This window comes from Cygnus olor, chromosome 9 (assembly GCF_009769625.2).
Source record: "Cygnus olor isolate bCygOlo1 chromosome 9, bCygOlo1.pri.v2, whole genome shotgun sequence".
Taxonomy (NCBI): domain Eukaryota; kingdom Metazoa; phylum Chordata; class Aves; order Anseriformes; family Anatidae; genus Cygnus; species Cygnus olor.
In genome coordinates, this window is record NC_049177.1 from 17,329,058 (window position 1) to 17,349,174 (window position 20,117).

A 20,117-nucleotide genomic window follows, 5' to 3' on the forward strand; every position below is an offset into this window, starting at 1 on the left:
ACCCTGCCCTTCTCGTCCCAACCCCCCCCCCGTGGCGCTGCCCTGGGGGACCAGGAGAAGGGGTTGGGGGGCTTCCTGGCCGGGGACGGAGCCCTGGGGGGAGCGAGCAGGGCGTCGGGGTGCTGGGGGCCGTGCCCCGGCGGGTCCCTGGGGCTGGCGCTGAGCGGGGGCCGGGTCCCGCAGCGCCCCCGCAGGTTCCCGCCGGCGCGCCGGGCGTGGCCCCACAGTGGGCGTGGCCCCCAAGCAGACCCCGCCCACCCCCCCTCCCTCCGCACCACGTGACGCCCCCCTCCCCCCCGCCCCCCTCCCGTCACGTGCCTGGTGCGGCGGCGGCTTCGGCGGGCGGCGCGCCCCGCCCCCTCCCCTCCCCTCCCCTCCTCCTCCTCCTCCCCCCTCCCCTCCCCTCCCCGTGGCGCGCCCGGCCCCGCCCCGCCCCCTGCGCGCGGCGCGGCCCGGAAATGGTGGTGGCGGGGCGCCGAGCTGCGGCTGCGTCGGGCCGCGCGCGCTGAAGGAGACTGAAGGTAACGGGCGGGGGCGGGGCGGGCGCGCGCCGCGGGGGGGGGGGGGAGGGGGGCGGGGTGGGGACGGCGAAGGGGGGGGGGGAGTGGGGGGGCGCCGGTACCGGGTCCCGCGCGCGCGCCGCCGCTCCCGCCCCGTGCCTCGTGCTGCCGGGCCCCGCCGGCACCGCCGCCACCACGTGGGCGCCGCCCCGCCGCCGGGTGCCGTGTCCCGGCTTCCGCGCTACCCCCCCCACCCCCGGTTGTCCGCCGGTGGGGCCGGGCCCCGGTGCGGTGCCCGCCCGGTGCTGCCGGTCCCGGTGTCCCCCCACGTGTGCCCCGCGCCGCCGCCGCCCTGCCGCCGCGCACGTGCTGCCCCCGCCGGGCCCCGCCGCACGTGGTGCGAGACCCCCCCCCCCCCCCCGCTGCCTTCCTCCGCCTTCCTCCTCCTCATCCTCTTCCTCGTCCCGGTGCCGCCGCGCCCGCCGGTGCCGGTGCACGGCGGGGCCATGGCGGCGGCCGGCAGTGACACGTGTCCTTGGCAGAGGCCGCCGCCGCGGGGGGGGAGCGGCCCGGTGGATGCGGCACCGGGCACGGCGCCGACACGCTGAAGCCCCCCCCCCCCCCCCCTCCCTCCCTCCTTCCAACCACCACCTCCCGGTAAAACCGGGCCCGGGCCCCGCCGCCCAGCTCCGCTGCCGGCCCCTCCCCGCCCCGCCGGGCCCCGCCGGGCGCCCCCCTCCGTCCCGCCCGGCCGCCAAGATGGTGCCGGCGCCTGGGGCCTGCCCGCACAACCGGCGACCGGGCCCCCCCCGGGGCTCACCGGGCTTCTCGGGGGGGGGCTGCCCCCGGTGCGGCGGCTGAGTCAGGCCCCGCCGCTGCCCGCAGCCCGGCCGGTCGGGCAGGTCCCGGGGCTGCGTCAGCCACCGGCGCCGCCACCGCCAGCCCCGGCCCTGCCGCCGTGCCGGCCGTGCCCGGTGGAACCGGCTCCGGCAACCCCGAGGCACGGGAGGAGAGCCGGGGCCAGGCACGGACGGACGGACACGGCGGTGGGGCCGGGGGGCCGCCCGGGTGGCGGCACCGGCGCCGGTGGCCAGGCCTCGGGAGGCACCGAGCCTGTACCGGGGAACCGGGGGGGCACTGTGGCGGAGGTCCCGGGGTGCCCACGGGGCCGCTCCGTGGCGGGGCTGCTCGCCCCGGGGGGCTTCCCCAAAAATCCTCGCCCGGGGCTTGGCGAGACCCCGGGAGGTGCCGGGACCCCCGGTGGCCCCGCCGCCACCGGCACGGGCAGGGCCCTTCTCCCTGCGCAACACCGAAACCGGCGTCTCCGGCACGGGGCGGGCGGCACCGAGCGGCTCCCGCTGCTGCCACCCCCCCGCCGTGCTCCCCGTTCCCCTCCCGGTGCCAGCTCCGTGCCTGGCACCGGCCTCCCCGGCACCGGGCATCGCCCAGCCGGCACTTCCCGGATGCCGGAGCCGTGCCGGGGGGGGGGGGGGGGGGGGTGTCTGTGGCGGGGCGGCCGTGGGCACCCCGGTGTCGCCGTGCCCGTGGGTGGGGTTTTGGTGCTCCGGGGGCTGGCGGCGCTGCACTGCAGCACGCCCGGCCGGCCCGGCACAGCCTCGTGCTCCCGGCGGCCCCGGCGGCAGGCCGGCCCCGGCGGCCTCTCCGCGCGCCGGCAGGGCTGCAAGGCTGATTTTTATTTTTTTTTTATTATTGTTGTTATTTTTTTTTTCCTCTCTTCCTCCCCTCTCTTTCCTCCTTTCTCTCCCAAGTCACTCGGATGAAAGGTCTCTGCAGGCCCGCTCAGTCGGCCCAGGTTTTTCCCGCGGGGGGGTGAGTATCGAGCTCCGTGCCGGGGGGGCTGGGTCGCCCTGTCCCCTCCGTGCCTTTGGAGTTCTTCCCCCCCCCCCCCCCCCCCCCCGGCCCGTGCTTTAATCCTTTCCTCCCCGCTGGTTTTCGAGCGGCCGGTGCCAAGCACCGGGCTGCCTTTTTAACGTGGCCGCTTCCCGGGCAGGGGGTGCTCAGCACCCTGGGCGAGTGACAAAGATGGGGACGGGGGAGCGTGGGGGATGCCGAGCCCCCGAACCACAGCAGGATCGATCCCCGGGCTTACGGCTGGGGCTACCTGCGAAGGCTGTGATGGGCCCGGCACCCCCAGTTACGGGGGGCAGCGTGGGGGTGTGCGGGGCCAGGACGCAGGGCCTGAGGGTCCAGGGCCGGATCCTGCCTGCGGTGCTGGGCCACGAGCTCCGACAGAGCCGTTTGTCGGGTTACCGGCAGGCACCGTGCGGGGTGGCGAGGCGGGCAGCGAGCTCCCCCGTCCACTATGGGGTACGGGGGACCCCTGCTGGGCTGCGGGGCCGGGGGGGCGCCTCCCCCCCTTCCTGCCCAGGCGGCCTTTGCACTGGGGCGGGGAGCGCGGCACCGGGTGCCAAGTCCCTCCCGGGACCCGGCCGGCGTCGGGCGGGCAGGGCACGAGGGTGCCAGCCCCGGGGGCTGCGTCCCCGTGGGCAGAAGCGGTGGCGGCGTGGGGACGGGACGGGACGTGGGAGCTGCTCCCTGCCCTCCCCGGTAGGCGTTTGCGGCGGGGACCCAGCGCCACCGGCAGGAACAGGTTTGGCCGGCCGGGGGAAGCGTTTTGTAGGTCAGCCGGGGTGGAGCCGGGCAGGGGCTGACGCCGGGGCGCCCCGGCGTCAGCCCCTGCCCGGCTCCACCCCGGCCCCCCGGAGCTGGGTGGTCACCGGTGATGGGTGTCTGCTGCTGGGCACTGCCCTTGTCCTCCCCTCTCCCCGTGCCTGCGCCCTGGACGCGGTCTATCAGGCACGGCACGGCTCTGGTTTTACCCCCGGGGGGGGGGGGGGGGGGGGTTTAGGGGCTGGATTTGCCCCCTTTTAGGGGCTGACGCAGATAGGAGGCGCGCACAGGCTGGGGTGCTGAGGGTACGGTCCTCACGGCCGCTGTCCCTGTGCCCGCAGATAGCGAGGGGACCCTTATGTCCAACCACATGAAATGAACAAAGCTCCACAGCCCACAGGAGGAGCCCCGACAGCCCCGCACCCTGCCCCTTCTCCCGGACTTCCACAGGTAACAGCCCCTCCGGCAGCTTTTGGGGTCGGGGGGCGCCCGGCTCTGCCTCCCCGCCTGGGGACTGGGGCCGTCGGGGTGCCGTGGTGCCGACCCGTTCCCTCCCTGCCTCCCTGCAGTCGACGTTCCCACCCGGTCAGACGGCACCTGTGGTTTTTAACCCGGCACCGACCTCACAAATGAATACGCCTTCTCAGCCGCGACAGGTAAGGGGTTTGTCCTGGGGACGAGGGGACTTGGGGGGCTCCAGGGGCCGCTTGGGCTCCTCAGCAGCCCACGCTCCTCTCTGGGGGTCGCAGGGAGCCTGGTCCTGGCCCGTGGGGCCATTGCGTGTCTGCAAGGGGGATTGCTCCCAAAATCTCGATCGTAACGTGCTGTCTGGGGACCTCGTCCCTCCCTCCCGGCCATGGGGTGGGGGGGGGACGGCTCCTGCCGGGGCTCCCACCGAGTGACTGCTCTTCTCTCCTTCCTCCCCGTCCCCAACCCTCGCTCTCCTCCTCTCTCAGTTTCCAGCAGGGCCTCGTGCTATTCACCAGCAGGTACTAACCAGCCCCTGCCCCGCATGCTCAGCGCCCGACACTGCACAGAAACACCCCCGCGGAACGAAGGGGGCAGGCGGGGAGCTGCACCGAGGCCCCCGGGGGGGCTGGCTGGGGACTGGGGGGCACCCTCTCATTTGGATCTGCCGGGGGGGTTTCGCTGCAGTGTCTCCGAGCTCTTGCATGAAGCCCGGTGCATGCGGCTGTGCCTGTGCTAACCCAGGCCTCTGCTTCTGCCTGTACCCTCCTCCTCCTCCTCCTCCTCCTCCTCCTCCTCCTCCTCCTCCTCCTCCTCTTCCTCCTCTGTCTCCCTTCTGGGAGGGTCTCCCAAAGCCGCAGCGGTACCCCGGGGTGTCCCCGTGCCGTGCTGCTGGCCTGTCCCTAGCCAAGGTGGCACCCCGGGGGTGGCTTTGTGCCGTGCCCCCACTGCCCCCCGAGGCTGTGCTGGGGCTGGGGCCTGCGGAGGTGGCTGGATGCGGCCCCCTGGTCCTGTCCGTGTTCGTCCCACCTCGTGCGGCCTCTGGGAGCACAACCGAAGGCCCTGGGCCTCCATCGGCCCGGGGGGGGAGGCTGCTGGGGACAGGCCTGGCCACGTCCTCGCTGTGCTTGGGACCCCCCGGCTCCGCAGGGACCTCCGTGGGGGCCGGCAGGGCTTCGAGGTGCTCGGCCCCCCAGCACGGGCGGGTTTGGGACGTGGGCACGGGGCGAAGGGCTCCCCGCTCTCCCGTGCGTGTGTCTGTGGCTGTCACCTCGTTACACGCACCGAGCCCAACCTGGGGGCTCCTCTCCCACCCCACAGCCCCGGCCTTGCGCTGCCGCCCCTCCTGCCCCCTCTGCCGCCCGTGCCCCGTCCCGGCGTGGCGGCGGGTAACTCCTCTCTCTCTCTTTCCCCTCTCCCTCCGTGCGCTTGCTAACAGGGAGGATTCAGGTCTCTTCAGGTAACGCTTCCTCCTCGCCCCGGGCATGGCGGTGGTGTGGGGGGAGGAACGCGCGCAGGTCCTTCCTCCCCAGGGCCGCGGCGTCCCCCCAAACCCACAACGTTGCTGCCCGGGAGGGAAGGAGGGAGGGAAAGCAGAGGGTGAAGGGAGAGCAGCGGGTGAAGGAAGGGGAGCGGGGCAGGACTACAGGTCCCAGCAGTCACTGCGAGCGCCGGCCCCGGTGCGAGGCACGCCGGGACCCGCCGCCGAGCTGCGTGCGGCCGTGGCCGGGCTCCGGGCGCTGGCGCTGCCGGCCCCGTCGGGCTGGGAGGGGGCTGCGCCGGGCATGAGCTGGGTCGGATGGAGCCAGGCGGCCCCCCAGGTGCGTTGGGGCTTTGGGGAGGGGACACACACACGCAACGGGGGGAAGGATCCGTCCCGGTGGGGGGAATAAGGGGGGTGCTGCCCGCTTAAAATCTCCGCCCGGCGCCGCTCCCCGTGCCCGGGGTGGTTTTCGGGGGGGGGGGGGGGCCCGCTGGGGTGCGGCGGCGGGCGGGTGGGTGCCGGTGCCCCGTCCTCACGCCGTGCCCGCCCCCCCCCCCCCCCCCCCCCCCCCCCATCTCTCCCGCAGCATTTCTACCAGAACAGGGCCCAGCCTCCCGCCAGCGCGTCCCGCGTGCAGAGCAACACGACGGCCCGGCCCGGCCCTCCCGCCCATGTCTATCCAGCCGCTTCCCAGGTGATGATGATACCCTCCCAGATATCCTACACGCCTTCCCAAGGAGCGTACTACATCCCCGGACAGGTGAGGGCCGTGCCCACGGGGCTCTGCGGGATGGGGTTTCGTGGGGGGGGGGCACCACGGGGATGTTGCTCGGGGTTGGAGCCCAGCTCTGTTCCGGGGGGTGGAGGGCGTCCCCCGGGCTCTCCAAGCTCCCGCTGACCCTATTGGGGTGTTCCCACCTCTGCATTGAGGCTGCAGGCGGTGCTGGCCCCCCCCCCAGCCCCTTTGGGGTGTCGTGGGCAGCCCCCTGATGTGGGGTTTGGGGGTACGCCTGCGTCCTGCGGGGACATAACCAGCCTTTTCTTCTTCTCCCCCGTTGCAGGGTCGCTCCACGTACGTCGTCCCGACCCAGCAGTACCCGGTGCAGCCCGGCGCCCCTAGTTTTTACCCTGGAGCCAGCCCCACGGAATTTGGGACTTACGGTACAGACCGGGGGGGGGGGGTTGCTCTGCTCACCACTGCCTTTCCGTCCGTAGCACCCTGCCCCGTTTGCTCCCCTGACTCTTGGTTCCCTGCAGCCCCCCGGTTTCGTGGGCTGAGCACAGACCCCTCCGTCCCCCCCCGGGCTCGGCGAGGTGTCCTCTGTGACTATTAACACCTTACAAACAGTTTTGGGGTGCAGGGGGGCGTTCTGCATCTCCCAGCGCAGCACCAAAGGCCGTGCGTTGTGTCCCACCCATCCATCCGCCTCCCCCCCCCCCCCCCCCCCCCGTTCCCAAATCGGGGTCGATTAATGTTTAACCGCCCCGGCAGAGCGACAGGCCAGACTTTATCCCCTGCTCCCCCCTCGGCTCACCGGGAAGGCAGCGAGCAGTTGTTCAGAGCTCGCCGCCTCCCCGGGCCAGCTGCAGCCCCCCGGGGGGCTGTGGGGCCGGGGGGCTGCGGGGTTGTGGGACTGTGGGGCCAGGGTCTGGGGAGCGGCTGCTCCGTGCCTGCCCTCTCCCGGAGCTGGGGAGCGGTGGTGGAAGCAGCCCCCCCCCTCCTTCCCCCCGCTCGCATGTGGCCACCCGGGCTGTGACTATATTTAGGCTTGGTCCGTCCCGGGAGGCCCGGCACACACAGAAATGTGAGCCGAGGCCTCCGGCCCGGCCCCGGCACGGCAGCAAAGCAAACCGGGGCGGAGATGGGTTTCTCCTGAGCCAGGTACGTGCCCGTGCTGCCTCCCCCGGGTCCCGGCAGCCCCTCGGAGGGAGGAGGTGGCCCCAGGCAGCGCTCAGGCCAGCGGCTGGCTGCACCTTTGTGCTTGGAGCTGGGGCATCCCGCGGGAGCCCTGGGCGGTTTTGTCCCCCCGCCTGCGGCTTTGGGGTCCCCTCCTTCCCCTGGTTTTGGGGTGCGAGGCCTTTTTGGTGCCCCTGCTCCCCCAGCCTAGCCCCGGGGTCCTCCCCACGGCCCCGTCGCTTCCCACCACGTGCTGCCTCCTGCCCGTGGGGCCACCCCGGCCTGCCCTCTCCTTCCCGCTCCCCCCGGGCAGCCGGGCTGGCCCCGCAGCCCTCCTGGGCAGAGGAGGGGTGCCCAGCACGGGGCCGGGGCATCTCTGAGCGAGCTTCGGGCTCGGCACAGCCGGGAAAGTGCTGGAGCTGGGAGGAGGCCAAGGCCCAGCTGCCCCTGTCCCTCCCCGCGCTGGCGTCCCTGTCGCGGTCGCTCCCTGCCCGGCCCACGCCGGCCCTCCCGTGCTCTCGGGGGGATGCTCGCGGATCCTTTGGGACGGGAGCAGCGGCTTTTGGGGGCCGTGCCAGGCCTGGAGCCGGGCCCAGCGCTGCCTCCAGCCCCGCGGCAGCCGTCTGTGCTCCCTGGGGTCCCAGCGGGGCGCCCGAGCCCCCCGGGCCAGGGTGTGAATGAATGGAGGGTGCGGACGGGGCTGCACGGAGCCGCCCTGGGGCTGCTGCTGCTGGCCCGGGGGAGATAAGGGAGCGGGCAGGAAGGCAGCCGCCCGCCGAGCCGTGGCTCCCGTGCCTGGCCATGGCCCAGCGTCCCGGAGGGGCCGGTGGGCACGGCGAGCGCCCTTGGGGCGCGGGCTGGGCGTGGGGGCGGCGCGGGGACGCCGTGCCTCACTCTGCCTCACGGGGAAGGAATTCGGGCGGGCCTGTCGGGCGGGTTGGGGTGAAGCCGAAGCCGGCCCGGATGCTCCTGGGGTTCGCTGGAGGGAGGCGTGGGTTCCCCCGGCTCTCGGCAGCCCCCCTCGTGTTTTGGGGAGCGGGCTCGGTGGGTCTGGCCTGGCGCTGCCTCTGACGCTGTCTCTCCTCTCCGCCAGCGGGGGCTTACTACCCGGCCCAGGGGGTGCAGCAGTTCCCGGCGGGGGTCCCCACCGCCCAGGTCATCGTGAGCCAGCAGCCGCCGATCCCCCCGAAACGAGAGCGCAAGACGGTAAGGAGCCGGCCCCGTGCCTCCGGGGAGGGGGGGGACGGGGACGGTGCCAGCCCCCGTCCCGGTGCCCGCGGTGCCGTGCGGCAGGAGCGCGGGGCCGCGTCCCCGGGCCGGGGGGCTCGGCGGGTGCCGGCGACCTTGGCCGTCCCGGCGGGCGGCGTTGTGCTGAGTCACGGCTCCCGGGGGGGGCGGGGGTGCCGCGGCTGCCAACTGCTGTCTGCTCCCGGAGATGCCGGCGCTCGGAGGCCTCGCGCGGGGCCTATTTATAGCGGGGAGACGAGCGGCCGCCCGCCCGGCCCCGCGGTGCAGGCTGGGGGGGCAGGGGGTGCTGCCGGGCCGGGGGTTTCCCCGGGGGGTGCTGATGGAGGGGCGTCGGAGCCCCCTGGGCTGCGCTCCTGCCGGGTGTGTTTGGGGATGGGAGAGCAAGAGCCTTGGGGCTCCTCTGTGCCCTGAAACGGGGTCCTGGATCCGCGCGTCGTGCCTGCTCGCCCCGCAGCAGGGCGCACCGTGGTGCTGCTGTGCCTACAGCAGGTGTGGGGCTGGCAAAGCCCCAGGCCCTGGAGATAATGCCCAGACCAGCGCCTGTGACACCCCAAAACGGCTGGGAACATCCCGCTGGCTCCGGCTGCCTGGCGCGGTGTCTTCCGAGGCTCGCCCTGCCCTGCGCTGTCCCTTCCTGCCGGGCATCGGGGCAGGCACCCCTCTGCTGGGCGCTGTGTCCCCCAGGGAGGGGAGATGGCACCCGCTGGTCCCCCAGCTGTGTGTTGTCAGGGCAGGCGTGGCGCTGAATGAGCCTCTTGCCTCTCTGCTTAGAAAAGGGGGTGTCCTGGGGGTGTCAGGCCCAGGGAAAGGGGGAGGCGCTGGGTGCTGTGCCCCCCACCCCGCTGACGCTTCCCCACACCCCCCCCCCCCTCCGCTCTGACCCCTGGGCAGATCCGGATACGAGACCCTAACCAAGGCGGCAAAGACATCACTGAAGAAATCATGTCCGGAGCGAGGACCTCATCTACCCCCACCCCTCCCCAGGTCAGCGGGCCCCCGTTTCCCAGGTGGGGTGTCGGGAGGTGCACGGGGCCCCGCTTAACAACTCCCTGTTTGCGCCCCTAGGCTGGAAGCGGTTTGGAGCCCCAGGCCAACGGAGAGACCCCTCATGTAGCAGTTATTGTCCGGCCAGGTACGAGTGCGCGCTCGGGGGTGGCTGTGCGGGGCGTGCAGCCAGTTCACCTGGGGCTTGTGAGGTCTTTCCCCAGACCCGGGGACCAGCGACCCCACTGTTGGGCCCGGGAGAGTTTATGGGGGCTGCCTTTGCTCGCCCTGGCTGTTCTCTGAGCACCGAAGGACCTGCGTTTTCCCTGTGCCGTGTTTGTCAGCTTGATGTGGGTTGGCACGTCTGTTCTTTCTCTTCCTGCTGGGATCTAGAGGGAATCAGGGCGCAGCAGGGATCAGAGCCCCCCGCTAACGCTGCCCCTCTTGCAGATGACCGCCCGAAGCCCGCGCTGGTGGTGAGCAAGCCCGTCTCCCTGGAGCCCAGCAAGTCGGCGTCCCCGTCGCCTCCCCCTCCCCTCATCCCCGAGGTGGAGCCCGTGGTGCTCTCGGACGTGACGCTGGTGCCGATGGAGCCCCCCGTGGATGCGGACACTAAAGTGGAGCAGGGCGAGGCGCCGCCCGACCCGCACCAGACGTTTAGCGCCATCACTACAGTGCCAGGGGCCGTGGAGCTGCCCCTCGTGCCCCAGCCCGACATGGACACGGCGACCGCGGCGGCGGAGGAGGAGGAAGGGGTGGTGGAGGAGGAGGAGGAGGAGGAGGAGGAGGAAGAAGAGGTCGCCATTCCCCTCCCGGAGCCCACCCCACAGGCGCCTGTGCCACCCGAGGTGCCGCCGGCGCCCGTCACCCCCCCGCTGCCAGCCGTGCCCCCGGCGCCGGCCGCGCCGTCGCCGCCGCCGCTCGTCGTCCCGCAGGCCCCCGAAGCGCCCGCCAAACCCGCCTCCCCCAGCCCCCCGCCGCCCCGGGAAGAGCCCTGCCCCGAGCCCGCCGCCCCGGAGCCCTCCGCCGAGGCCAACGGGGTCTTAGAGGAGTTGCCCGAGCCCCTCCCCGAGGCGCCCGCCTGCCAACCGGTGCCCGTACCCGTGCCCGTGCCGGAGCCCGTCCCGGCGCCCGCCCCGGCCTCCCCCATCGCCCAGCCCGAGGAGCTGCCCCTGCCCAACGGGGTGGAGGGCGCCAGCAAAGCGGAGCCGGGCGAGGAGCAGCCCGAATCGGACGTCAGCCCCATCTCGGAGCCCGAGGAGCCGGCCCAGCCCGGCACCCCCACCTCCCCCCCGGCGGAGGAGGAGGAGGAGGAGAGCGAAGGCCCCGCTGAGGCCCAGGAGCGGAGCTCGAGCCCGGCCCCTGCCCCTTCGCAGAGCTTGGAGGCGACTGTGCAAGGTTCAGGATGCTGGGCTGGGGTCGTGGGGTGCCCCGCGGTGGGTGGGGGGTGCCGGGGGGTGCCTCAATGGGGTGCCAGGCACATGGGGAGGATGTGGGGCGCGTGGGTATGGGGTGTCTGGGTGTCAGGTGGGGGAGATGTCCGGGGAGCACATCCAGATGGGGTGCAGGAGTGTGGGGTGTAGGTTTGGGGGTGTCCTGGCTCATGAGGATGTGGGGCACGGTGGATGTGTACGGGGTGCCTTACGTGGGGGTGTGGGGGGGGGTATCAGGGCGCTATTTGAGGCCGTCCTGAGCCATCTGGGGGCGTGGGGAGGACGTGGGATGCGTGCCGTGCACGGGCGGAGATGTACTTCGGAGGGACCGTGAGATTATGGGGCGTTCGTTCTGCGTGGGCACGTGGGAAGTACACGGGGACCCTGGTGGAAAACGGGGAGCCGTGGGCTTGTGGTGTGGGGGGAAAGATGTTCCCTGTTGTTTTTTTTTTTTTTTTTTTTTTTTTTTGAAGCGCTCGGCACAGGTGTGTGACTGTTCGTGGGGTGCCCTGGGGCTGGGCGGGGGCGATGAGTTATGGGGGGTACCCGTACAGAGCACCCTGCAGGGTGCAGAGGTGTTCCCGGGAGCACGGCTGTGTGCAGTGGTTTATAGGGGGTGCCGGGGGGGGGGGGGGGGGGGGTGGGATCGGGCATCGTGGGAGCATCATGTCTGGAGACAGAGGTGTGTAGGGGGTGTCACCATAAGGGACACCCTACACGGGGACAGAGGCCCCACGAGGAGCCTGGGGGCTAGGGGAGGGTGTGGACGTGGTGCCACAGCGAGGAGGGGGCAGCAGGGCGGGTGGGGGTCCCTGCGCGCTGGTGTGGGTGGGGGGTGTAGGGCCAGCAGGGTGGGCACGCAGCGTGTTTGGGGACAGGCTGTGCTGGGGAGCGGTGGGACCGTGTCCCCGTGAGCCCGTCGCTGTTACTGGGGCCTCGCTGGTGACCCTGGGGTGTGCGGGGGGGGACTACATCGGTGCCCGGCCCTCACGTCCCTGCCTCCCCGCCAGTCGCCGTGTCGGTGCCAAAGAAGAAGCGAAGGATGAAGGAGCTGAACAAGAAGGAGGCAGTAGGCGACCTGCTGGATGCCTTTAAGGAGGTGAGTGTCCCGAGGCACCCGGGGGTCGCCCGACGTCCCTCTTGTGATGAACTCTGCTTTGTGCCGTCGTGTCTGGGCCACTGATGCTCCGTGATGGTATTGAGGATCTGAGGGGGACGGGACGCCTGGTGTGGGGCGGAGGGGACGGGACTGGCCTCGCATCGTGACCGCTGTGCCTTCCCGTGCAGTCTCAGATCAGTGACAGTGCCTCAGAGGCAGAAAACAAGCCTCCCCCGTCCGCCCCTGCCCGTGAAACGGAGGACACGGCCCCCGCCCGGCCCCAGGAGGAGTCGGAGGAGACGTGGGAAGAGAAGGAGGACAAGCTGGCCCCGGAGAAGGGCAAGGCAGGGGACCAGAAGTACCGCTACAAGGAAGGTGAGCTGCGCCTCGGCCCCAGAGACCTCTGCTGGGAGCCGCCACCTCGGGGTCCAGCGGTGGGGAGGGTGGCAGGTGGCAGGGTCCAGCTGCCCTCAGCCTCACACGTTCCTCATCTCGTCCCCAAGCCTGGCACGGGGTAGGGGACGGAGGGTCCTGTGCAGGAGGCAGGGAGCTGGTGCCGTCAGGCCTTCTATCTAAGGGTGCCGTCAGGCTTTCTATGTGAGCGAACAGGGTCATGCTCATGATTTGCCAGGCTGCGGCAGCTCTGTAGCTGTCTGGATCCCACCTCGCTGCTCCCCAAGGAAGGTACGGGGCCGCATCACGATCCCCCTTTTTCTCCCCGCCGCAGAGCAATGGAAACCATTGAACCCCGAGGAGAAGAAACGATACGACCGGGAGTTCCTGTTGGGCTTCCAGTTCATCTTTGCCAGCATGCAGAAACCTGAGGGGCTGCCCCAGATCACGGATGTGGTGCTGGACAAGGTTGGTGCGGTCCTGGGAAGAGGGGTAGGGGGGTTGGGCAGCTCTGCTCCACGCCGTGGCAAGGCTGGGCTGGGCAAGGACCTGCTCCCGCAGCGAGCCTCGTGCGTGAGCAGAGCCCGGGGGAGGTGTGGGGAGCACTGCTGGGGGCTATTTTTCCAGTTCCTTGTCCCGGCGCTGAGGCTGGGGGATGGATCCATCCCGCTCCTCTGCCCCCGGGCATCCTCAGCCCTGTGTACCTTCGCAGGCCAACAAGACCCCGTTGCGGGCGCTCGACCCCATCCGCCTGAGCGGCATGAACTGCAGCCCCGACTTCACCCCCTCCTTCGCCAACCTTGGCCGGCCCGTCATGGGCAACCGGGGCCTGGTGAGTATCTGCCCTGCTCCTCCTTCCTCCCCCTCTGCCTCTCGGTGATGATCAAGCCTTTGAGCCGCTGTGTCTGGGCCACTGATGTCCGTGATGGAGCTGAGGATCTGAGCAGGCGCACGGCGGCCGATCCTGTCCCCCCCCGAGGGGCTGGAGCAGAGAGCTGAGTTTGTTTTCTCCCCGTGTCAGCCCTCAGGCTTGGGGCCCCGCCGCTCCCAGCAGAGCCAGAGGAAGGAGCCTCGTAAAATCATTGCCACTGTGTCCCTCAACGAGGACGTCAAGCTGAACAAGGCCGAGAAGGCCTGGAAGCCTAGCAGCAAGCGTGCCTCCGAGGAGGAGGATCCCGAGAACATCAAGACGCAGGTGGGAGCTGGGACGGGCGGGCGCTGAGCCTGGTGCCCTCAGGGGATGGCATCCCGTCTTGGTGACTCCGTTGTCCTTGCAGGAACTGCTCCGCCGCGTCCGCAGCATCCTCAACAAGCTGACGCCCCAGATGTTCCAGCAGCTGATGAAGCAGGTGATGGAGCTGTCCATCGACACGGAGGAGCGGCTCAAGGGCGTCATCGACCTCGTCTTCGAGAAGGCCATCTCGGAGCCAAACTTCTCTGTTGCCTATGCTAACATGTGCCGTTGCCTTATGGGGGTGAGCAGGGGCCGGGGGGCTCTGGTCTAGCTGGCAGGGGTTTGTGGGGGGGCTATGGCTGAGGATAGGGTGTTAATGCCTCTGTGTGATGGGGAGCTCACGGTTAAGGTGAGGAAAATGGGGTGTGCGGCTGGAGGGCTGAGCCCAGAGTCATGGCATGGCGGCATGGAGGTGTAGGGTGGCTTTTCCCTGCTTTGAGCAACACCCAGGCCTGCTGGCTTTTGGGGGAAGACACAACTCACGCTCCCTGCCTGGGCTCTGCCTCTTCCTGCAGCTCAAAGTGCCCACGACAGACAAGCCCACGGTGACTGTGAACTTCCGCAAGCTGCTGCTCAACCGCTGCCAGAAGGAGTTCGAAAAGGACAAGGACGACGACGAGATCTTTGAGAAGCGGCAGAAGGAGATGGACGATGCCAGCGCTGTGAGTTGGGGCGGGGGGCTGCAGCTGGGGGCTGCCGCGGCGTGCCTGGGGGCTGGGGGCTCTGACCTGCCCCCTCGTGCCCCCCGCAGCCCGAGGAGAAGGCCCGCATGAAGGACGAGCTGGAGGAGGCGCGGGACAAGGCCCGCCGGCGGTCCCTGGGCAACATCAAGTTCATCGGAGAGCTCTTCAAGCTGAAGATGCTGACGGAGGCCATCATGCACGACTGCGTGGTGAAGCTGCTCAAAAACCACGACGAGGAGTCTCTCGAGTGCCTTTGCCGCCTGCTTACGACGATTGGCAAGGACTTGGACTTTGAGAAGGCCAAGGTACTCCCTGCCCTGCCCTGCCTTGCCCTGCCCTGCCTTTAGGAGGGATGTGACCGTGACTCTGTCCCCCTACAGCCCAGAATGGACCAGTACTTCAACCAGATGGAGAAGATCATCAAAGAGAAGAAGACATCATCCCGAATCCGTTTTATGCTACAGGATGTAATTGACCTCAGGCAGGTAAGGCACGTGGCCAGCTGTCCCCAGTGCTGTCCCTTGGAGCTGCTGGCTTGTGTCCTCTGAGCGCCAGCAGCCTGCTGGGGACACAGAGGTGGGTACGTGAGCTGTGGCCAGCCCCGGAGACACCATGCTACACCCCGGCCCTTGGTTAGCATGGCAGCGGTAGCGGGCGCACAGTAACTGGCAGCTGTTTAATGCAGAGGAGCTCCTCAAACCGAGCCCTTGAGCGCCAAAAGCTGCCACAGTACGTGGGGAGCTGTGGTGGCTGAGGTGGGCTTTGGGGGCTGGACGGATAGGAAGGGGGAACGTCTGTGCCTCCATCCTTCAGCCGTCTGAGTGCCCCCTGCCCTCCTCCCCTGCCCTCTGCAGCACAGCTGGGTGCCGCGGCGAGGAGACCAGGGCCCCAAAACCATCGACCAGATCCACAAGGAGGCGGAGATGGAGGAGCATCGGGAACACATCAAAGTGCAGCAGCTCATGTCAAAAGACAAGAGGAGAGGACCGCCCGGGCCGTCCTCCAGCAGTGAGTGCTTGAGCTCCGGGTCGCCGGGTGCAGGTTGCTCCTTCTGAGCACGAATCGAGGCCGGGCTGTGCCTTACTTCTGTGCCCTTTGTGCCCAGGTGGACGCAGCAGCCTGGTCGCAGATGACGGCTGGAACACGGTGCCCATCAGCAAGGGCAACCGGCCCATCGACACCAGCCGGCTAACGAAGATCACCAAGGTGAGCCTGGGGGAGAGCCCGGCACAGTGAGGGCGGCTGATCCTGGCCGGATCCTGCCCCCCAGCCGTGGTGCTGGGCTCGCAGCTGACCCTCTTGACCCTCTTTCTGCCCGCAGCCTGGATCGATCGACTCCAACAACCAGCTCTTCGCGCCGGGCGGGAGGCTGAGCTGGGGCAAAGGCAGCAGCGGGGGGTCAGGCGCGAAGCCGGCCGACTCAGGTAGGCGGCGTGGGGCTGGGACCCTTCCCCTGGCAGTTCCTGCACCCGGGGACGTGCCGAACTCTGAGACTCCCCTCTTTTCACGCCCAGCATCTGATTCAGGGCGACCGGCCACAAGCACCTTGAACCGCTTCTCAGCGCTCCAGCAGTCCACCCCTGCCGAGAGCCTGGAGTCCCGTCGCGTGGTGCAGAGGTGAGCGTGCTGCCTGCGTCCCGGCACTGCCCCGGTGGGCTGGGGTGTGTGCAGGACAGGGGGGAACCTCCCAAATCGGGCAGTGGATGTGCAGACAGCAGATTCTGCCTAGGCTGGAGTCGTCCTCTCTGCCAGGGTGGGGCCTCGGGGGGAGCTCGGTGGAGTCAGCGGGTCCTTGCAGCCAAGGCTGACCCCATCTGGTGCCCCCAGAAATGCAAGAGCAGGGCTTCCTCCCTGTGGTTTGGCACTTGGAGGGCCACATCTGGGTGCTGAGCACAGTCTGGGGGTCCTGGGGGCAGGCATCCGTTGATAAAGTGGGGGGAATGCTGTGGGGGCTGCTGGGGTGGTCAGAGCTGGAGCATGAGGTCCCTGGCAGAGCTGGGTCTGTTCGGCTGGGAGAAGAGAGGGGCGGGGTGGGGACCTGCAGCCTGCAACAGGGAAGGCGTGGGGAGGACGGAGCCAGGCAAAACGGGGATTCTCTTACTGTGAGGGCAGTCAAGTCCTCGAGGAGGCACTGGGGAGGGCTGGGGATTGGGGTGAGACAGCCTGGCCTCGTGTAGCTCTGCAGTTTGGGGTCAGGGCGGGTGGCAGTGCCCCTATTCACCTTGTCTCCTTCCTCCTCCCGCCCAGGAGCAGCTCCAGCCGCGACAGGTCAGAAAAGGCCGGGGACAGAGGGGACCGGGAGTCGCGTTCGGAGAAGGGCAGCGACCGACTGGAGCGTCCCGACCGGGGGGAGCGGGGCGAGAGGAACAGGTCCGCCCTCACCAAGAGGAGCTTCAGCAAGGAGACGGAGGACAGGAGCCGGGAACGGGAGAAGCAGGGCGGCCCCGAGGCCGTGCGCAAGGCTGCTAGCATGACGGAGGAACGGGACCGGAGCCGAGAGCCCAGTGAGTTGCGGAGGAGAGGGGTCCTCGGGGTCTGGCTGCGGGCTGAGCGCCGGGCGGCGCCTGATCCTCGTGCTCTCCTCAGTTAAACAAGAGCCAGCAGCTCCCGCAGCATCGCCCAAGCCCACGCTGTCAGAAGAGGAGCTGGAGAAGAAATCCAAGGCGATCATAGAGGAATATCTGCACATCAATGACATGAAGGTGAGAGGAGCGGGTGGCCGGGTGCAGCACCCTATGGCCCCCCTAGGATGCCGTCCGCTCCCTGGGCAGTGGTGCTGGTGGTGCCGGGGTGAGGAGGGGGAGCCGGGGCTGTCCCGTGGGACCGCGCTGACCCTCCTGTTCCCGCAGGAGGCCCTGCAGTGCGTGCAGGAGCTGGGCAGTCCCTCCTTGCTCTACGTTTTTGTGCGGAACGGCATCGAGTCCACGCTGGAGAGGAGCACGATCTCCCGCGAGCACATGGGGGTCCTGCTGTGCCACCTGGTGAAGGCGGGCACGCTCTCCAAGGAGCAGTACTACAAAGGGTGAGGGACCGAGGCAGCCTGCCTCCCAGGCGCTCTTTGCCTGGCTTTAAATCTGTCCCAGAGACCTCCCGAGGCTCCTCCCAGCCGAGGGCACGGAGCCTGCTGGATCCCAACTGGATCCCAACGTCCCACCTCTGCCCTGCAGGCTGCGGGAGATCCTGGAGATCGCAGAGGACATGGAGATCGACATCCCGCACATCTGGCTGTACCTGGCCGAGCTCATCACGCCCATCCTGCAGGAGGAAGGCATCCCCATGGAGGAGCTGTTCAGGTGAGGGCTGCGGGGCTTCTTTTGGGGTCCCGGAGCGGGTCCTGGGGGCACGTCTAACAGCCCTGCTGCTTGCGCCCCGCAGGGAGATAACGAAACCCCTGGTGCCCATCGGGAAGGCCACCACGCTGCTGGTCGAGGTGCTGGGCTTGTTGTGCAAGGGCATGGTAAGTGCGGGGTGCTCACGGAGCTGCCAGCTCGTGGGTTTGGGGGCTGGCAGCCTTCCTGGGGGGGGTAGCAGGGGGTGGGGGGTCAAACCCCTTCTGCGTCGGGAGCATGGCAGTGCCCCTTGGTGCGTCGGGGAGCCGGGGGCAGCCGGTTGTGGGATGGGGAGCAAGCAGCACCTGGGCTGACTCTGGGTTTTCTCGCAGAGCCAGAAGACCGCAGGCAAACTGTGGCGGGACGGGGGCCTGAGCTGGAAGGAATTCCTGCCCGAGGACCAGGATGTCAACAAATTTGTCACAGAGCAGGTGAGGGGCCATGTGGGGACCCCTAGCCCTGCTGCCGGCGGTGTGGCGTTCCCCCTGTGCTGCCCCTGACAGCTGCTCTCCCCCTGCTCCCCCAGAAATTGGAGTACACGATGGGGGACAGCTCGGACACGCCGAGCTGCAAGGAGCTGACCTCGGAGGAGCTGTGCAAGCAAATGGACAAACTGCTGAAGGAGAACTCGAACAACCAAAGAATATACGACTGGATCGAGGTCAGGGTGCGGGCAGGACGCCCGCGGGGGTCCGGGGGCACCCTCGTGGCTCAGCCCTGGTCTTACGGCCCCCCTCTCATCCCTCCCGCAGGCCAACCTGAGCGAGGAGCAGGTCTCATCCAACATGTTTATCAGGGCCCTGATGACGTCCGTGTGCCATTCAGCCATCGTCTGTGAGTGGGGCTCGCGGCGGGGCGAGGCGGGGGCCACGGGGCGGGGGGGTGTGTGTGTCTCGCTGCCCCTCCCTCACACCTCCTCTCCCGCAGTTGAGAACCCGTACCGCGTCGACGCCCTGGTCATCCGCAACCGGGCCAAGCTGCTGCAGAAGTACATGCGGGACGAGCAGAAGGAGCTCCAGGCGCTCTACGCCCTGCAGGCCTTGGTGGTGAAGCTGGAGCAGCCTCCGAGTGAGTGTCAGGGGACAGCAGGCCCGGGGACGGGGGTGGCAGGCGCGTCCCCGCTGCCAGGGGGCGGATGGATGGATGGATGGTGGCTGGGGAATGGCAGGGTTCCCTTCCGTCTCCCCCCAGACCTGCTGCGGATGTTCTTCGATGCCCTCTACGATGAGGACGTCATCAAGGAGGAGGCCTTCTACAAGTGGGAGTCGAGCAAGGACCTGTCGGAGCAGCAGGGCAAAGGGGTGGCCCTCAAGTCGGTGACGGCGTTTTTCACCTGGCTCCGGGAAGCCGAGGACGAGTCGGATAACAACTGAGCGCCTGTGAGGAGGAGGACGAGGAGGAAGGGGGGAGAGAGCGGGGGGCACCCCAGGATGCGACTCCATCCCCTCCCAGCCCCGACCCCCTGGACTTGCTCTCACACTGGGGTCTGGGGACCCGCTGCGCCCCCCCCCCCCCTCGTTTTATTTCTCCTCTCCCTCCTCCCCCCGCCCCGGTTCCGCGGGCCAGGCCCGTACTGGTTTGTCACGATGATAACGGATGGGTGCTGACGGAGGTGGGTGGCGCTGGGGGGCTGCTCTGGGGCCCTCCTTTTACCCCCCCCCCCCCGCCAGCACAGGCACCCTGGGGCACCGGGAGCGGGGCCGAGCACCCCCAGGCTCACGTCACGGGGAAGGGGGACGGGATGGGGACACGCTTCCCCCCCTCCTCTCCCCCTTCCTCTTCCTCCTCCCCACTTCTTGCTGAAATATAGAGATATATATATATATAAACTTATTAAATTTGGTTTGGGGACAGGAGTGTGATTTCTCCCCCTCCCCTGTCCCCCCTATTCCTCCATCACTGCCTGGAGCCCCCCCCCCACAAAGGTTTTTTATTTTAAATATAAATCATTCCCCTCCCACCCCAGCTCCTGCTATGACACCTGGGGAGGGTGCTGGGGAGGAGGGGGGGGGTGACCCCTTCTCTCTGGGCCAGGCTGAGTCCCTGTCCCCCCCCCGGAGCACCCAGCCTCCCCTCAAAACGTTCAAGGCCACAATTGGGCAAGCGACGGGGCGGCCCCGCATCCGCGTCCCCTGTATTTATAGAGCGCCGGATGTGACGAGCCGCACGTGTAATTATTAAAACAAGGATTCAATTACTGGTCACGTGAATTTGTAAATAATTTTTTTTTTTTTTTGCCTTTTTCTTTTCTTTTTTTTTTTTTCTTTATGGAGTATTTAATTGAAGATTTAAAAAGGCATCTTTTCACCTTAAAACTGGAAATAAAAGAACATTGCTAAATAACGCCCCGTGTGCCGCTGTTGCCGCCCGGCCCTGTGCCCTCTTGTCCCGTGTCCCTTGTCCCTTGGGCTGGCGGGGGCACCCCGAGGCAGACGGTAGGTACCCCCACCCCGGGGCTGGGAGGGAAGGGGCGCTCAGCTCTCCCGGGGTTGGATGTCCCTCCGTGTCCCCCTCCTTGCCACCGCAGTGTGGTGTTGGGGATGGGGGAATTGTCCCCGAATGTCCCTTTTCTTGTGCTCGGGGCAGTCGTGGGGTTTTGCCCGCGGCTGGGCATGAAAGGGAGAGGGAGGGATGGACGGTGGGGGGGATAAATCCCTTGGGGGATTTGTTCTTGGCACCGTCCTGGTGTCTCGGTGCTGTGATAACGATGGGGACAGGGCCGGGGGACCCGATCC

General features: G+C 69.0%; 1 protein-coding gene and 2 non-coding genes across 9 annotated transcripts; all 3 read left to right on the top strand.

Moving 5' to 3' along the window:
* Positions 1-395: 395 nt before the first annotated feature.
* On the top strand, positions 396-19,721 carry EIF4G1 (eukaryotic translation initiation factor 4 gamma 1). 7 transcript variants are annotated; one of them, XM_040567949.1, is made up of 33 exons: positions 426-521; positions 2,270-2,330; positions 3,473-3,581; positions 3,701-3,787; positions 5,669-5,842; positions 6,144-6,243; positions 8,073-8,185; positions 9,119-9,211; positions 9,293-9,359; positions 9,662-10,609; positions 11,655-11,743; positions 11,932-12,118; positions 12,471-12,604; positions 12,831-12,968; positions 13,158-13,331; positions 13,414-13,611; positions 13,886-14,032; positions 14,122-14,358; positions 14,434-14,538; positions 14,908-15,061; positions 15,159-15,259; positions 15,375-15,477; positions 15,568-15,670; positions 16,301-16,557; positions 16,640-16,755; positions 16,903-17,075; positions 17,221-17,346; positions 17,429-17,510; positions 17,715-17,813; positions 17,909-18,043; positions 18,135-18,216; positions 18,310-18,450; positions 18,574-19,721. In XM_040567949.1, the coding sequence occupies exons 3-33, from the start codon at positions 3,507-3,509 to the stop codon at positions 18,753-18,755; spliced, it is 4,920 nt and encodes a 1,639-aa protein (XP_040423883.1). In that variant the 5' UTR covers positions 426-521; positions 2,270-2,330; positions 3,473-3,506; the 3' UTR covers positions 18,756-19,721. The 7 variants fall into 7 exon arrangements, with proteins under 7 accessions (XP_040423884.1, XP_040423883.1, XP_040423886.1 ...); XM_040567952.1 differs by having other exon boundaries at positions 12,849-12,968; XM_040567950.1 differs by lacking the exon at positions 2,270-2,330 and having other exon boundaries at positions 396-521.
* LOC121075204 lies at positions 11,782-11,858 on the top strand. The gene has a single exon (XR_005822807.1). It is a non-coding gene; the product is annotated as a small nucleolar RNA SNORD66 (small nucleolar RNA).
* LOC121075205 lies at positions 13,008-13,083 on the top strand. The gene has a single exon (XR_005822808.1). It is a non-coding gene; the product is annotated as a small nucleolar RNA SNORD66 (small nucleolar RNA).
* Positions 19,722-20,117: the final 396 nt, after the last annotated feature.

What these genes read in the sequence shown, in the direction of transcription:
- EIF4G1 (XM_040567950.1), top strand. Translation starts at nt 3,507, where the DNA reads ATGAACAAAGCTCCACAGCCCACAGGAGGAGCCCCGACAGCCCCGCAC. An exon ending in CCGAGAACATCAAGACGCAG is followed by an intron (nt 13,332 to 13,413) that starts GTGGGAGCTGGG and finishes TTGTCCTTGCAG; the next exon opens with GAACTGCTCCGCCGCGTCCG. An exon ending in CGCGAAGCCGGCCGACTCAG is followed by an intron (nt 15,478 to 15,567) that starts GTAGGCGGCGTG and finishes TTTCACGCCCAG; the next exon opens with CATCTGATTCAGGGCGACCG.